This window comes from Thunnus thynnus, chromosome 8 (genome assembly GCF_963924715.1).
Source record: "Thunnus thynnus chromosome 8, fThuThy2.1, whole genome shotgun sequence".
Lineage (NCBI taxonomy): Eukaryota > Metazoa > Chordata > Actinopteri > Scombriformes > Scombridae > Thunnus > Thunnus thynnus.
Window position 1 is genome coordinate 2,400,587 of NC_089524.1, and position 17,911 is coordinate 2,418,497.

The 17,911-nt window shown below is 40.1% G+C and overlaps 1 protein-coding gene across 1 annotated transcript in view; it reads right to left on the minus strand.

Moving 5' to 3' along the window:
• Positions 1-17,911, minus strand: part of kifap3a (kinesin-associated protein 3a) — a 44,874-nt gene that overhangs the window by 8,271 nt on the left and 18,692 nt on the right. Inside the window, exons 13-19 of the mRNA XM_067596122.1 lie at positions 17,715-17,827; positions 15,653-15,818; positions 14,954-15,079; positions 12,442-12,540; positions 11,465-11,550; positions 6,902-7,091; positions 6,588-6,660 (exon numbers count right to left, since the gene is read on the minus strand). Of these exons, the coding sequence (XP_067452223.1) occupies positions 6,588-6,660; positions 6,902-7,091; positions 11,465-11,550; positions 12,442-12,540; positions 14,954-15,079; positions 15,653-15,818; positions 17,715-17,827 (853 nt within the window). The remainder of the gene's footprint in view (positions 1-6,587; positions 6,661-6,901; positions 7,092-11,464; positions 11,551-12,441; positions 12,541-14,953; positions 15,080-15,652; positions 15,819-17,714; positions 17,828-17,911) is intronic.

Genomic DNA, 17,911 nt, shown 5'->3' on the forward strand with positions numbered 1-17,911 from the left:
AAACAGTAAAGTTGCAGCCGGACAGATAAACAATGAGCTGAAACTCACTATAAAGCTCCATAAAGCTGAGAGGAGCTGCAGACCCACACATTTACACACTGACAGATCAGACTGTGTTATTATAAAAATATACATTATAGCCACTTAAAGTAAGGTACAGAAAAAAGTTATGCTATTGGTACCACAACACAGGTATCAACATTCGTATCAAAAACTTTTAAACCTATACTTTGATACCTGGAATCATTCATCCAACAGGGTCAGTGATGTCTCACGTTATGTACCTGCTCAGTTATAGTACACTGACTGCTGTTCCTGGTAGTTTTACAGGACGTGTTTGTAATATTTTTATACCCAACAGGTCTGAATACTAGAAATGATGCCTGACACAGCTTCTGTCAGCTGTGATATTTCTCATTATGAAACATGCAAATCAACCTGTCTGCCACCTTATTCAATTTACGTGTGTCAACAAAATGAGGAAGGGGGGTGTTTGGGAGGGGGGGGGTCATTAAGACAAAGGGGCCCAGTGTTCCCAACAAATGCCAGTTCGGGCCCCAGAGGAGCGGCTGCAGGAGGCGGCCGGGCTGAGCGGCGGGGACACGTCCCATCCCGCAGAGAACATTCCTCGGTAGTGAACAGGAAAGGGAATCAGGCCTTTTTCCTCCTTCAGCGTGACCCTTCGCCCCCCCCCGCCCTCCTTGCGTCTGTCTCTTCCAGGGCCTCGCTTTGATCTCCGCCTGCCGTCACTTCTCAGGTTACAGCGAATCAACACGCTGGACCTGGTAAAAAAATCCAGATCTCACCCCCCCCCTCTCTGCGTATCTCCACGTCTCACCTGATTGTGACAGCGTTCTGCTTTTTCCTTCTTCTCCTCCTTTATTTTTGCCTCACTTCGCTCCACGGAGCCTCGTCACACATCCTGACAGCCTCTCAAAGCGCTCATTGATTCTCCTGTTGGCGTGTTCGTGCTCACAGACACACACACACACTGTCTGTCTGTCTGTCTGTCACGCCTCTTTCTACGGGACACCTCTTTACCTGACTGAAGCACTGTTAACACTTCTGGGAAATGTGTCCCCTCTGTCCTTCAGGTACAGAATTCACTGCTGTTTTATTACAGCTCCACCAGTGCTGGCTTATGGAGGCCGATATTGAAATATTTGAGGATAAAAATAAACTGATATTTATTTATTGGCACGTAACACACAGACAAACGTATGATGAGGATCCGTTAAATTTGGATATGAAGGAATTGTGACCAACATATGAACCGATTCAGACATTTTCAGCTGAGAAATAAACTTGTCAAAATCAATAACTGGAAACACTAGCTGGGAAGTGAGATTAGAGCGGCTCATACGCTCCAAGCTGAGTGATATCACACATTTACTTGACAAAATTATTTTTAAAATAGGCTCCGAGCGGAGTGTAAAGCAAGAAAACAGCGTTATTTTTTATTTATTGATTAACTGGGTTCTGATTTTTTACTGTAGATTCACTGATTTCCGTTGCAAATACTTTGTGAAATCAATGAGCGACGCTTGATCAATCATTATAGATACTGTTACTGATACTATACTGATTGTAACAGCTGCCTGTGACTCATATAAGAGAGGAAAGAAATATAAACTGAGAAATATGAAAAAACATTATACTGATGTTAGAAATCACATACAAGAATGTAAAGTATGTAAACATGTATGTAAAACTGTAAAATATCTTAAACCTTAATGGATGAATGAATGAATGTTCTACAGGGATATTATAGAATTATAATAATTATTCAAAGCCTCAAATGATAAATTAAGTGAAGTTGCGCTACATACTTATCTCTTGCTGCTTTCAGGACATTTATTTGGCATAATCAATTTCAATTTTAGGTCAATTATTTTATGCAACATAATTGTAATTGCTTCAATAAGCCACTTTGGGGAAAATGTGTTGACTATGTTGTTTTAGGATCCAATTTTAATATTTTTTAAGAAGTTGGAGGGCGAGTGTTTTTCTGTCAGCTGCTGCAGATAAATGTGATTGTTTTTAGTCTGGAATCTGATGGATCTGCGGTGAACTAAAATCTTACAGATAATGTTCTGTTAAACTCTGATTAAACTCGTGATATCAGCAGCTCATAAGGCTGCCACACATGCAGCTCATCATCTTTGATTAACCCCACCGCTGTAAACTAGACGCCCAAATGTACCAGAACATTTTAAAAGTAAACTACACTAGAAATTAAATTGGATTGGAACTATGAAAAAGAAAAATACATTTTTTAGTATAAATCTGTGGTGCATTTTACGCCTTTTTATGAGAGAGAACAAATAAGACTCAAATATATACAGATGTAGTCTGTAAAACATTAAAAACAATTCTGCTTTATAATAAAAACGGTGCTTTCAGCGCAGCTTTCATTCCAGTAGTGACTAATTTATCTTTATGTGTCATTTTATTCTTCATTTACTGGTAATCTCAGTTTATATACTGCAAATCCATGTCACTTATCTGCCAACGTTAGGAGCAATAAGGATAAAATCCTCTGTCAATATGTGTAGTTTTATATCATGATATCGAGATTTTGTAAATTTTCTGGAAAATCAGTTGAGATAAAAACAATAACCAGACAGAAATCTCTGTTTTTTGTCCAATCCAGTGAAGTAAATCTGACAAATTTAGATACTTTGTCACATTGATACTAAAATAATATTGCCATAAAATAGTCCTGCTCATCAGTTTGTGACGCAGCACAAAAAAAGGTCACATCAACGAACCCAAGATGACATTTATGACCAACATATCGGTCTGGCTTTACATTTTATATAGTTATGATATTCCTACAAATACCAGTTTGATTGTACAATATCGAGTCCATTTGAAAAGGCTCCATTCACACCATGTTTCACACATAGTTTAAAATAAGCGGCGGAGCTGGCTTTGATTATTATGTTAACCTGGATCACTCAAGAGTACAGCGGCCAAATTAAAACAGTCTCACAGACGCCAATTCCCCCGGCGCTCTCAGTATATTTAAAAGGTATCAGTTACAAAGCCGGCAGAGAGAGAGACAGGGAGAGTGAAAGAGTGACAGAAAGAGAAAAGAAAAAGAGAGAGAAAGAGCAAAAACAGACAATAAAGAAATGAGTGAAGGGATCGCTGATTGGGATTTCTCTCTCTGGCGGTCCTCTCGTTGGACTGACTGTGTCATGGATTCAGCTATCGACACAGTCGGCCTCTTAACGGCAGCCAAGCTAAACATTCCTGCTGGCGAGAGGGGGGAAAAAAAAAAAAATCTATCGACACAAGCTTTATCGCACGCAAAGCAGAGGTTTGATAATAAATAAGACAAATTACTCACAATAAACTCTCTATTTCCTCGACTATTCATCATCTCAGCAGCGTATCGAATTAGCTGCCCCCTCGATATCGGGGGTTAAAAACGGAACTCAAGAGTTGGTTTTTAGTGATAACAGGATCCTTTTTTTTTTTTTAATATTCCGAGGCTTCAGTTTCATGTTTCGCAGTGGAATGTCAGCGTCGCACTGGGATTAAAAGCAGTTGATATATATCGGAGCCACAGAGGAATATACAAGAGACAGAAACATGCAGACTGTAAGAGAGAGGACGATAGAGAGAGAGAGAGAACATGGAGACGCAGAGACAGCCAGAGAGTGTGTTTGTTCTCAAAAGCTGGAGTATTGCTGTTGAGGGTGGAGCAATGCCTTCTGGGATTGCTGAAGGGGTTGTTGACTCAAGGCCCGGCTTGGTTCAATAACACACATCAGCGAATAGTGATTCAGAATAACAATGTGCGAGGGCAGCGCTGGCCCGGTTGGACGAGCCCGCTGAGACTCTGGGACACTGAAAGGTAAACACTCACAGTTTAGTGTTTCCTCTCTGACACGGCCAGCGTTTCCCGACAAAGACAACCTGCCCTGCTGACAGCCTCCATCACATACTCACATTCACGATCATGTTTGTGTGTCTGAGTGCAGGAGGGCAGGGTTGGGTTCATTCTGGATCCTGTCCCAGGTTGGCTTTAGCTCCAAGACTAACAAATATCTTTTTAACAGTCTTTACTCTTTAATTAGCGAAAAGCAGGATTCTCGTTTACAACCGACACTGATTATCACTTGTTGTTTCAAGTGTCTCACGATGAGATTTAAGACACTTTCATTACTCACATATATTCGTCTCTGTTGGCCAGATCACAAATCTGTTTACAATCTGTCTGTTTTTTTCCTGCTACCTGCAAATAAGTAAGTAGGTAGGTAAAACTTTATTTATATAGCACTTTTTTTAACACAGGTTACAAAGTGCTTTATAGTGACATTGGGACACAAAGAAAATAGGACACAAACACCATGAAAGACACATTCAAGAACACATACAGACATCTCACACATACGAACACAGCGAGCATACAGTCATCACCCAGAGCACACACTTGAATTTATGAAATGTTATGAGAAAGCCGTTCTAAAAAAAAGTAGGTTTTTCAATGTTTTTTGAAACAGTCAACAGATTCAGATGATCTGATGGAAGTGGGGAGATTGTTCCAAAGTCTGGGTGGGGGTTCGGGTTAGAAGGTTAGGGTTAGGGTTAGGGTTAGGGTTAGGGTTAGGGTTAGGGTTAGAGCTAGAGCTAGGGCTAGGGCTAGGGCTAGGGCTAGGGCTAGAGCTAGGATTAGGATTAGGATTAGGATTAGGATTAGGGTTAGGGTTAACAAAAGCACAGTCAGTTTTTACGTTTTTTTGGTTTTTAGTTTGGCACGTGGTACAGCCAACAGGTTTTGGTTGGAAGACCTACGTGACCATGGTAGCATACGGGCTTAGTAGCTTGGATATATATGCAGGAGCTAAACCGTGTAAGGCCTTATAAGTGATTAAGAGAATCTTGAAATCAATCCTGAAATCCACTGGCAGCCAATGCAGTGAGGCTAAAACAGGAGTGATGATGTTTCTACTCCAGTCCAGAGGATGGTGTTAATGCAGCTAAAAATGCCAGAATAACTTTAACACTTAACTGGTTTTAGTTACAAACAATAACAGTTTAGCTAGCGTTAGCCAACTATGCATAAACTAACACCGACACGTGGGTGAATCATAACAACGGACTACAAGTGTGAACATTTCTCTATCATGACTTGTTTCTACAATTCAACAAGTTGGATAAACTTTTCTAATGAAACTATCGGCTGATGAGTTTACATCAGTTTCTGATACTAGAACCTCCCCATTACACAAAACGCTATGGAGCAATGTTTTTTAGGAGCAGGTTCCTGTTTAGTTTAGTTTGTTTATACCTTGCATGACGTGATTCACATCCTGTCATCACTTTTTTTCACTACTCAGCTGATCAACAGCTGCTGACATTAATGTACCAAGAAACACAGCAACGACCCCAAAAAGACAGTGAACAAGATCGCTGAAAGCTAGCAAAAATACCAAAGTATTTGAGTCTTATTTGTTGTTTTCCCTTTCAAAAGCAGAGTCTCTTGCCCGAAGGTTGATTCTTTTAAAATGGAAAGATACCTTTCCACCCAGTTTTACACAATGGGTTCATGACCGACTGTTTTTCATTAAATTATAGAAAATAAAATATTCTTTGAGAGGTTCCATGAATAAATGTTATAAAATATGGAATCCTTTCGTAGTTTATGTTAGAGAAAACATCCAGCTGTCTACTGCTCCTTAAACTCTTTAAACTGTTCTTCATCTTCTGCAGCCAATGTGTGATGTAAGAATCATCACCAGTTAAAATGCATTTGTCACCATGAGGTTTCTTCACCTACAGCTTTAACTATTTCTTTGTATCCATTCAGTCAGATTTGTATATACAAAGTTACTTTATAACTTTTATTTATTTGTCTATTTCTTTCTTTGTTTTGTTTTTGTAAGGCACGTTCTATGTCATGTCATTACCTGTTGTTGTTTTTCTGTGTTTGTAAACCCGAATAAATAAATAAATAAAAATACGAAAGTATGAACAATTTAATTGGCTACATTTGCTTTTCTCTCTGTCTCTGTGTATTTTTGTAACCGACTGATTACATAATGATCTGTGGACCTGAACTGTTCTTGTTCAGTTATTTTGCAATAAAAAAAATTACAAAAAAAAAATAAAAAAATCAGCTTTTCAGTTTTTGTACGCCACCTCAAGGATACACAAACTGTGTTTTGGTGAGAAACCTTTAAACTTTCATGCTTATCATATCAATATTTTAAGCAGATCAATTTATCAGTTCTGAATGAGGACCTCTTGTGTTTGGAACAAGTCGCTCAGTATAAAGAGGTGTTATAAAGAAAGGTTGTAGGTTCCTGCTACAGATATACATTTAATCAACATTTCATATCATCTGCTGCTCATTTTCAGGTTGGAGCTGCACGTTGTGAACTCAAAACTGTTTCTGTCTTCTTGGCCTTCAAACTGTGGTTATAAATATCTGAGTTTCAGTCATTCGTAACTTTAGTGACTTACAGATGCTGAAAGCTGAACCTAAGTGGATTTGATATATCTGATAAGCTGATTTAATACCAGATTCAGATTGAACAAATCACCAATTCCTTGATAAACGTGGTGCTCAGTACCTTCCCATGAATCCAGTCTGTCCCAGTTCTCCGTTCTGGAAGTCGGTGTAGAAGTCAGGACTGATGATCCCATCTGCACAGAATAATACAAACACAGGTTAATACGTGCAGGTAAAACATACAAGATATGTTGGTGTTAATTATTCATGTTGGACAGACCCAGGTTAGCCGTTTCCCCTGCTTCTAGTCTTTATGCTAAGCTAGGTTAAGTCCAGCTCTGTACATAATACACATGAGGTTGATAATCAACCTGAACATCTTCACTCTCAGAAAGACAGAGAAGAAGAGTGTTTAGACTTTAATGTCCTCTATACCTGCGCTGTAGAAGAGGTCTGGTCTCTCCAGGATGTCTCCGTTCCCGATAAAGGATTCTGCGTCCTCCCCGTACAGGAAGGGCGTTCCTGCCTCGTCCAGCTGACGGTTCTCCACCATCTCCAGCCACTGGCCGTTGTACCAGCGGAACTTTTCATTCTGGATCTTCTTTCCCCACTCCTCATCATACTCCTGGAGAAACATGGAGGTTAAGACGGAAAAACAGAGAGATTTATGCACGAATCCATACGACAGCAATAAATACAGCTGCAGGTCCATCTGTGTTCTGAGCAGTTGGCAGATGCTCTTATTTAAAGTGTCTTCATAACACATGACTACTAACAAACCTGGACTTCTGGTTAAAGAACTATTTCACAATTTCAAACATACTCAAAGACCACCACACACCACATCTGGATTATTTGTAATTCTGCTGGACAAAGAGTCTGTTAGTGTGATCACACTGGTTCCCTTGTAATTTCTTTTGCAAATTTTGGGATCGCTTGTTTTTGTTGTGAGGTGGGAAGAGCTGTTTCTGACTTTCTGGAAGTAAAAGTCTCGTTAATTTTTTCCTAAAGATAATGTTACATGACTCACAGTTGGAACTCTTCCACAGTTTGGATCAACATGGTTGAATCAGCATCATAAAAGATGAACAACTGTGTTAGAAAATATCTGGTTCTTTTTTTTCCAAAGTCAAAGGTTTAAGACTGTTGAAGGTAGAAGTTAGCTACAACTCCCAAGGTGCATCTTATCAAGAAACAGCCAATCACAGAGCTTAATATTATGTTATGTGTGCCATTAGCAGCAGATGGATTCTGCGATTTAAATCAGTTCACTTTGAATGATGAAGATGATTTCAGCAACTATGGCGTCATGTTCTGTTTACATCAACAATGACAAAACCTTTTGAATTTGCCACCACTCTAATTAGCACCTCTGACTGGCTACTTCTCCATGGCAACAACAGCCGAGGTATCTTAGTATTTTTAGCCATCCGCCAAAATGATGGACAAAGCATAATTTCTCAGAAACAATCACACTGTTTTGTCCTGTTAACACGTAATGACCATCAACCCACCATCCATTCATGCTACACAGGCATGAAGATGGGATAAACACGAGACATTACCTGAAACATGATGCAAAGAAAAAAGCGAGCTATCGGCCCTGAATTAAACAAAATCACAGTTAGAAACAGTTAGAAACTTCCTTTCTGAGTTTGAAGTGTCTTCTCCGTACTGATCATCACCCTAAAGATCCATCTCAGTATGGAAGGAGAGAGATTTGTGAGTGTGTGTGTCTGACAAACACTTAAAAGGCCGAGTTAGCAACAATCAGGTGCCCAAAATAAAACATTTAAAGAGGTTTTTCTTGTTGTAATCATCCCTGCTGTTCATACTGACCATTAGAAGATCCCTTCATAATGCACTTACATTATCAGTGATGGGGACAAAATCCACAGTCCTGAGTAAAAATGTATTTAAAAGTTTATCTGAAGCTAATATGAAGCTTTATTTGTCTGAGTTAGTCGAACCAAGTAGATATCCAATTTAAGTCTTATTAGTGTAAAATTCCCTCAGACAGTGTTTCCTTGTTGAGCTGCGATGGAAGTATAGTAACAAAAAGAGGGACTTTGGCACTAAAAAGACTAACTTTGAAAGATGTGGATGTTCATTTGAGCTCCTGACAGACTTGAAAAATTATGAACCCGTTCCGTTAAGGGAATGAGAGGGGAAGTATGCGTGCAGGTACATGAGTGTATGACTGTGTATCCTCTTCACTACAGCTAATAAAAACCTCCGCCTGTCCTGCCGCTGGAGGACGACCGCAGAGCTCTGTTTTCTTTTCTCCGCAGGAGCTGAAGGGGAGCGATAAAGGCGGCTTTTGAGGCTGTGACGTCCCGGCACGAGAGATTAATCATCCAGACGCAAAGCAGAGCCCCCCGTGGGCACCGACAGACAGCCAACCCGAGAGCCCCCGGACTCAAACGGGCCCATTGACCGTCACACGGAGGTGCTCCGCCCCTGGGGTGACACGTTTTGTCACCAGAGGCTAAAGCAGCGCCGTGACTCAGGTTTTGACTGTGCAATTAGTTCCTTAAAATTAGTTTAATATGACCGATCAGTTATTAGCAGCTGAGGTCATGACAAGATGAGCTCATCACAGCAGGAGTCAGGAGGTGCATGGCAGTTTTTGGGATCTTTTCAAAAATATTCCTCTGGAAATATGGTCGGGCTAAGAATATCACTGTGAATCAGGCCTCTGTCCCACTTGGAGCATCTACAAAGTTCCCCGCGAAGCCATGTGTGTGTGTGTGTGTGTTTGTGTGTGTTTGTACATGCACGGGGCCACACTGATCAAAGACGAACATTTCAGGACTGCACAGTTAAGGCGTGTGCTGCCAAAAGGACTGCGTGCAGTCCAGGAGTAACGATTGTGTGTGTGTGTGTGTGTGTGTGTGTGTTTGTGTCCGCGGCTCTGCTTTCTCTCTCACCTCTGCTTGTCCAGCCGCTGACACACTCCAGAGCCCACCGGCTGCCTTTCATGTGGTTCACAGCTTAATAGGTCTCACTGATAATTTCAATGAAACACTTCCTTTGCCCCTGCTACACAGCCGGGCTGTAATCTACAGCTAATTACGCTGATCTGAGGTCTGGCAGCGATCACACACTGACTGGGAGCTGACCACACCTGTCAGTCACAAAGTAATTCAGGAATTCATCGGTTAGTTAATCGCTAATGTCAAATCTGACTCTGGGGCATCAGGAGGAGGAGGAGGAGGAGGAGGAGGAGGAGGAGGAGGAGGAGGAGGAGGGTGTTGAGTGTGTGAGGGGGATCGTGATGCCACTGAAAGGAAATCTACTGTAGAAAAGGTCAAAACATGTGATATTTGTATGGAAACCTAAATGAAAATGATTCTCTTACCTGAGCTGATCTTGTGAATGAAATACATTTAAAACATTCACATTTTATGACTTGCTGCACTGTTATTTCAAGGACGACTGCAAACAAACATTAGCTTCTGTACACCTCCTATCTGCACACATAATGCTTTTTTCTTTGTATTTAGTTCTTCATGTTTCTTGCTTCGTTGCATCTGAAGATTCACTATAGAGTTACTAACTATCAGGGCCGCTGCTAACCATTTGGAGGCACTGAGCATAACTGGTCACGGGGGCCCTGAGTCGAGTCCCAAAATGGGCTCCAGTGCTCCAATCTGGCCAAAAGAGCTGATATACAAATTAAAAAAAAAAAAAGTCTATATTAAACAAAAATGACAGCTGTGATTTCATATTAATATTAATGATGCACTGATTGCAATTTTATTGGATTTTTGGCGATTCTGATTTTCTTTATAAGAATTAAATACATTTTTTTTTTTCGGACTTTAAGGTATTACAAATTGCGAGCTTTGTGTCATTTCACTCACGCTAAAGAACTTCCATACCACCGACGATGTGTGTGTGTGTGGCTGTAGTGTCTGTGCCGTAGCTGTGTGCGTGACGTGAACCATATTGTGGCTATGTGAAAATTTAACCGGAAAAAAAAAAAATCGCAGCTAATGCAGTCAATGCTCGAGTCCAAGTCCGAGTCGAGTCACGAGTCCAGAAAATCAGGACTCCAGTCAGACTCGAGTACTACAACACTGGCACCGGCTTCATCTCTCAGTTTTCTCTTCTTCTGTTTTTCAGCACCAGATTCATGTTGTCTCTTATTCGCCATTATGCCTCATTCAAAAACAGCTTGATAAAGCAGGATACTATGGCAAACGTCAGGTGAGAGGCAGGTAGTAGGCTACAAGCGAACCGAAGCAAACTCTGAAGCGAACAGACGAGGGCTTTGAAGGTTGTACCATTTCGAGGAAGGGGGCGGGGGGGCTCTTTTTTTATATTAGGTAAAAACATCTAATTTGCCCAAATTGAGTGATAGAGGACATACAATGAAAACACCAACAGTGGGCCTGTCCATAACTAATTTATATATTTTTTCAATTTGTGTTAAAATGTAATAATGTGATAATTATTATGACATTTTTAATCAACCTTAATAACCTCGCCTGGTACTTGAGGCCCCAAGCGCTCTGCGTACTCTGTATATGTGGAGCGGCGGCACTGCTAACTATATTTACTCTTCCTATTAAAGAACTGTCATCGGTGAGTAACAGGAACTCTGTGAATGTGAAGACATGTTGCTGTGAGCTCCAAAAAATGAATTACATTAACCTGCATTGTGTTGGTTTGGAGGCAGAAATCTCACAGATATCTACAAAACAGATGAAACTAAATCTGACTGGAGAGAGAATTTTATAGGAAAATGATTAAAAAAAAGGTTTTTTATTATGTACACATTTGTGTGAACTGACCCTTTAAATTCCACATGTAGCAGCTATTAGGTAAATATCACACTACAGCTTCCTATGAACTCCTTCTGGCATTTCTGCAAACATTTCTACTTTAGCAGGATGAAGCGTCTCAAGTATTTTGAAGTTTAGCAGGAAAAAAATAAAAGACATTCAAGTGACTGTTATGAAATGTTGCTCATGAGAGCATCTGTGTACTCACAGCAATGATGTCCAGCGTGTTGTCACAGACTTTGCAGATCTCTGCGTTGTTATCGTGCATCAGGTCGATGAGGTAAGCCGGGGCCTCTGGGATCAAGACTCAAGGAAAGACAATAGTTCTTATTCTTATTGTCAACAAATCAAATGAATGTTTAAGAAAAGGCTCAGTAATCCTAAAACATCTGGCCATTTTAGTTTTTAACAAAATAGTGCATTTGTTGGGGCCTATTTTCAGAGGCAGAAGGCTCATAAACATGTTTTTAATAGTTTTTGGACAACGGCACAGAGGAATAAGATATATCAGGCTTTGATACACGCACAATACGTGTCAGTAGATCAGTTCATTGTTGTCTTTTCATTGGATTTGTTGACCAGAAGAAATACATAGAATATCACCAGATGTATCCTTTAATCAATGAAAGTGGGAAATGTGGGGATGTGGTGAAACTGCGGAGGAGGAGGAGGAGTGACGATTCTCGCTCTTTCATTTAAAGACCAAGACAAGAGACAGGAGTCTTGTCGAAAGCCTCTCCCTCCCTCCCTCCCTCCCTCCCTCAGCAGAGCTTAAATCAGAAATTCCTGTTATATTCTCCACGCAGAAAGAAAAACATCAATCAGAAGATGCTGACAGAGAGCATATTTGTAATTTGACACAAGCCACCACCAACCACAACTGTGGTCAATTACAGGCAGCTTTGAATACCCAGAAAGTTAAAAAAAAAAAAAAAAAAAAAAAAAAAAAAAAAACCTAAATCGAGGGCTTACAGAAGTTGCTATGGAGATGCAGATGATAATAAACAGTGACGAAAGATACATACAGGGCGGTACAACAAGCTACCACAGAAACATATGCTGAAAACTGAGTATAGAATAATTCTGGAGCGCACTAGTGAACAGAGTCCCGTCTCACCACGACTGTGATGGAATATGTTCACCACATTGGGCAGAAACGTCTGCAATAAATGTGCAAAAGGATACGTGTGTCTTTGATGATGACGTCCCTGGTAGCTTTGTGAAATACCATCTGGTAGAAGACGTAGACAATCTGGCACACGAACTCATCGTCCTCCTGCTGGGCTGAAGTGGAAACGAGCAAAAATATTAGAAGGTGGAACCAATAATGGTTCATATTTAAAAACATTGAATGAAATATTAATTCTTCTAGTTCTAATCATGTGTGCTTGTGTTAATTGTTCTGTTATGTCTTGGTGTCTATTAATAGATATATTTAAATAAAAGGATAAATGATATAGAAGTCAGGTCAGGACTCATTTCATCAAATTTCAAATATATTTACTTAAGCCATTAACTTGTTATTCTTGTACTTAGTTGTTTTGATGAGGGCGTTTGTCTTTATTTACATCATTTGTGGTGATGTAATTTGGGATTTCAGGATTTAATTGTTTAGTTTTATGTTGTATGTCTTGTGTTTTTCTTTTAACAGCTTAGATGAAATGTTTTCATTTTAACATGTTATCCCTTCAATTTTTCTTATGTCTGTAATGCTTTAATAACTCAGATCCTATTATTTATATACGATATTGAAATTCCTCTGTTTGTCTGTTTCTTCCTCTAAAATGTAAAAATATTTTTGATGACTCATGTTGAACTCGAGGGGTGTATACATTAATCAATAATGATCAATAATGTGACTGGGGCAACTAGCTACTAGGGATGTCCAGTATTTGTATTTGTATTTGTTGAGGCAGCAAAATTATCTGTATTTGTATTCGAATGAAAGTGTTTTTATTACACTTTTAATTTTAGGAAATTAAAGTGTTACAATAAGTGTTCATGAATCGCCTCATTGCAGACAGACCTCTACCTATTTATACACCCATAATAACACAGAGACGGCACACCGTGCACACATGTAGGGAGGAACTTCAAAGGCAATTATTACTTTGCACTTTTCATTTTCTATTTTTTACAACCTAACTTTGTGGAAAGGAGAAGGGGAACAACAGGTTATGGAGAGTCCGTTGGGAACACTTCGCATGTGTCAGTAGCTCAGCTTTATCTCTGGGGAACATCCTCAACAAATAATTTTTAAAATATTTGTATGAAACAAATATAAAACCCACTATTTGTACTTTGCCGATTAATGTATTTGTATTCAGGCACACCCCTACTAGCTACCCTTTCCCTTTACATTAAACCACACTTGACCTCAGAAGCTATTAGACTGATATCATGGAGTTGGAGATGTGCGTTTGGATATCAGTTGGCAAAAACTTTGTTTTTACATCTCCAAACAAAATGGAGTTGATGTCAAATTAAAGGTGCAGTGTGTAGAACTTAGTGGCATCTAGCGGAACGGACTTGGCAGGAATGCAATATAATATTCATACAGTTAATTTGTTTTAATTAGCGTATAAACACCTGAAAATAAGAATCCCTGTGTTTCTGTTACCTTAGAATGAGCCCTTTATATCTACAGAGGGAGCCATGTTTCTACTCTAGAAAGGGCCTTTCATGGCCACCGTAGGTTCTCCTACACGCCTGGAAGAGGAGGGGCAGGGATATTCAGTTTGTTATTTAATAGATGCCACTAAATCCTACACGCTGCCCCTTTAATTTATTTTCTTCTTGTCCTCCTGATCTAACAGCACAGGTGAGGGAGGTACGGCTGCATCATCTACAAACATACAGCAGGTGGATTCACGCTTCAAACTGCTGACAGTAGAAACACACCGAACGCATCGAGGCTGCCAGGACAACGTCCAGACTTGGGTCGCCTTTTGGGCAGATCAGCTGTGCCATCAATGCTCGAGTGAAGTAGATCCTGGCAGCTTCACTGAGCTCTGTGTTTCTACTCTGAGACTCCACCCTCGCTAAGTCATGCTCACTCTGTAGCAATCAAATCAAATCCCAGAACAGTTGATCAAATCCCTCTCAGAACTAAACACTGCTCACATTTTCCATTTCACTCAGATATATGTCATATTACAGAAGCTAGAGATGTTAGACCATTTCACAAGGACTTCCAAGTGGATTATGTCACAGTTCTTCCACTAATTTTGCTAACGGAAAGGTCAATTTTCATAACTTGGGTTGTATTTTTGTAATGCAGGCCACCTATTGGTAATGATAACAATTAAACTTAATTGCTTGGATCTGGACAGTCTAACAGGGCAACAACAGGGTGGGACTAACACTGAGTTTTTCATTTCTAACTAATAACTATCTTTCTAGCTTTTACTTAGATTATTAGCTTGAATAAAATACAAAAACTTTAGACTTAAACTTTGACCAGAGATCAACTTCAAACTGTAAGCTGACGTTTAACTTTTGAAACAGATCAGATTGAGGTGTCACGTGGCAATATGCATGTAAAAGCTGAGTTATGAGCATTTCTTCTCTGTTATTAGCATTAACCAACAGATCTGTAACTTGAGTTGTGTAGAATCAACGATGAACCAGGCTGGAACTTTCTCTGCTTTCTAACTCATAGCTTAAGCAACACTGCTGTGCAGGGTTTGGTCATTACCGTTAAGCAGCTCAATGAGAGCAGGAATGATGCCAGACTTGGCCAGCATGGCTGCACAAGAGTCATCCATGGACACGGTACCGATCATGATCACCACTTCCAGGATGAGGTCATCCTCAGCAGAACCTGACGTCAGGAGAAAGTGAATAAAGCTGAGTAAATAACGAGCAGAGAAACTTCACAGATCTTCTAAAACATCCTAACAGGAGACACGATTCTACTAAAAAAAGTCTACTGTATGTTTTTAAGAATGTATTGGTCATTGTTTACTCTTTACTAATCAATCAGTGTCAATTAAATAACCTCAAAATGGTACAATTGACTTTAAATTCTCCTTTGATGAAGACAGAAAAGGAGGAGGCAGGGTCAGGAGGTCAGTGGTCCTGAAAGGTAAAGATGAGGCCCAGACCTCAATGAGGGTCCTCTGTCCTCACATCATCATGTCCGGTGACACTTCACTGATAGTGTGATTTAGGGAGAGTAGTTAGAGGTTAAGACAGGGCATGAGAGAGACCTGGCTTTTGGGTTTAAAGGATAATTGAGAGAAATGAGGCAGTGTTGTCCTGGTGGGACCATGTATGGATGCACTACTGTTTGTTTCTATGAATTTACCTTTATAAGAGCAATAATATGAAACCAAAACACTCTAAAGAGGTTGATTGTGCAGCTGGACAGTTAGACGGTGGAGGACTCACACACCTGGTTTGAGTCTATCCTTCAGGTAGGGCACCAGATTGTAGTCTTTGAGCACCAGCGCCCAGTCCAGGTCTGGGATGGTCAGATTGGCCAGCGTGCCCAGACACTCGATCACAAACTCCTCAGCCTCGTCCTCACTGATCTGAGCTGCCAGGTCTCCAACATGATCCTACCAGCAGACAGAGGGACGTGACTGGATCACATAAAAGCAGTAGATGAAGGTAGTCTGTGTGAATGTGGAAGTTCTTCAGTCTTGGAACACTAGTGTGAAACTGGTTGTGACTCAGGCTTTATAAAAACAAGATATCAAAACGTGGTACATGGCTGGAAGGACAGATACAGGAAGCAGCCTCCAGTCAGTCCTTTTTGTCAGCATGTTGCTCCAAATGTGATCAAAACATGAGGGTTTAATGGATATTTTTTGAAAAGGTTTCATGGAGCAGAGACTTGTGGCTTTTACTTTCAGTTTATACCTAAATTGTAATTTGAACACCATGTCAATAAAATGCTTCAATCCTGCTTTTTTCAACTTAGGAACATTGCAAAAATCAGACCATTACTGTCAGCCTCTGACCTAGAACATATCATTCATGCCTTCATTTTTTCCCCCCGTCTCGATTACTGTAACTCCCTTTTCACTCGCCTTAGCCAAGCTGACCTGTCACGTCCTCAGCTTGTACAAAATCCAGCAGCTAGGCTATTAACCAGGACTGGCCGCAGATCCCACATCACTCCTGTTTTAGCCTCATTGCATTGGCTGCCAGTGAAGTTCAGGATTGATTTCAAGATTCTCTTAATCACTTATAAGGCCTTACACGGTTTAGCTCCTGCATATATATCCGAGCTACTAAGCCCGTATATTACCATGCAGTCACTTAGGTCTTCCAACTAAAACCTGTTGGACGTACCACGTGCCAAACTAAAAACCAAAGGCGACTGTGTTTTTGTTAACCCTAACCCCCTAACCCTAATGCCCTAACCCTAACGCCCTAACCCCCTAACCCCAACCCTGACCCTAACCCTAACGCCCTAACCCCCACCCAGACTTTGGAACAATCTCCCCACTTCCATCAGATCAGCTGAATCTGTTGACTGTTTCAAAAAACACCTAAAAACCTACTTTTTTAGAACGGCTTTCTCATAACATTTCATAAATTCAAGTGTGTGCTCTGGGTGATGACTGTATGCTCGCTGTGTTCGTATGTGTGAGATGTCTGTATGTGTTCTTGAATGTGTCTTTCATGGTTTTTGTGTCCTATTTTCTTTGTGTCCCAATGTCACTGTAAAGCACTTTGTAACCTGTGTTAAAAAAGGTGCTATATAAATAAAGTTTTACCTACTTACTTACTTATTAAATTGATATTTACTGTTAGCAGCTGATAACACCACAGAACAGAAAAGTGGAGTAAATTCTGAAATTTTTTAGATTCTAACCTTAATAGTATCTGGTTTTCAAGACATAACTGCTTCTACAGGATCTGTTGGACAGATTTGTTAGCAAAAGTGCTTCAAAAGTGAAATATGTCACATACATTAGTGTTATACGCTGGTTTACTGGTGAGGTGCCACTGCAGTGATGGCAGTCTGTCTACTTCCACCTACAACCCAGATTAGTCGTCTATAGACAAACTTGCAAAACATCTTTCAACTGACTACAGATTAAATATGTGTGCAAAATTATATTTTTTACGCTCTTTTGCTGGTTTGTTAGGATACTGAGAACAGTTTTTAATCATACTGATAAAAACATCTAAACATGATGATTATGAGGCAAGAGCTGAAGTTATAGAGCGTCTTTTATATGATTTCTAAACAGATCCGCTGATGTTCTAAATGCAGTGAACATAATGGATTTAAGCAACTGTTATCACTGGAAAAAGAGTGATTACAATGATTACTACAGTATGTTTATGATGTCTGTGTGTTCATGTTATCAGCATGCAACTAGTGGAGAACCTGATCAATCATAAACATTGATTTGTGGTCTAGAATAGAAGATTATCCTGCTACTCTTTGCTTATCTGCAGTTTTGGCAGCACTTGTTTTTTTTTTTTTAAATACTGACCAAGAAGAGGATCTTGGTGGGTCCGTTGTGCTGAGAAAGATTCCTGATCATCTTCATCAGCAGAACGTCCTTCAGTTTCACCGCCCGCTTCATCAGCATCTTCAGACCGTTACCTTGGAGAGCAGAAAGACGAAAGAGGAACAAAGTGTATTTTTTTTAAGGATGGGATAAAATGTTGACATCCATATAATGTGTTA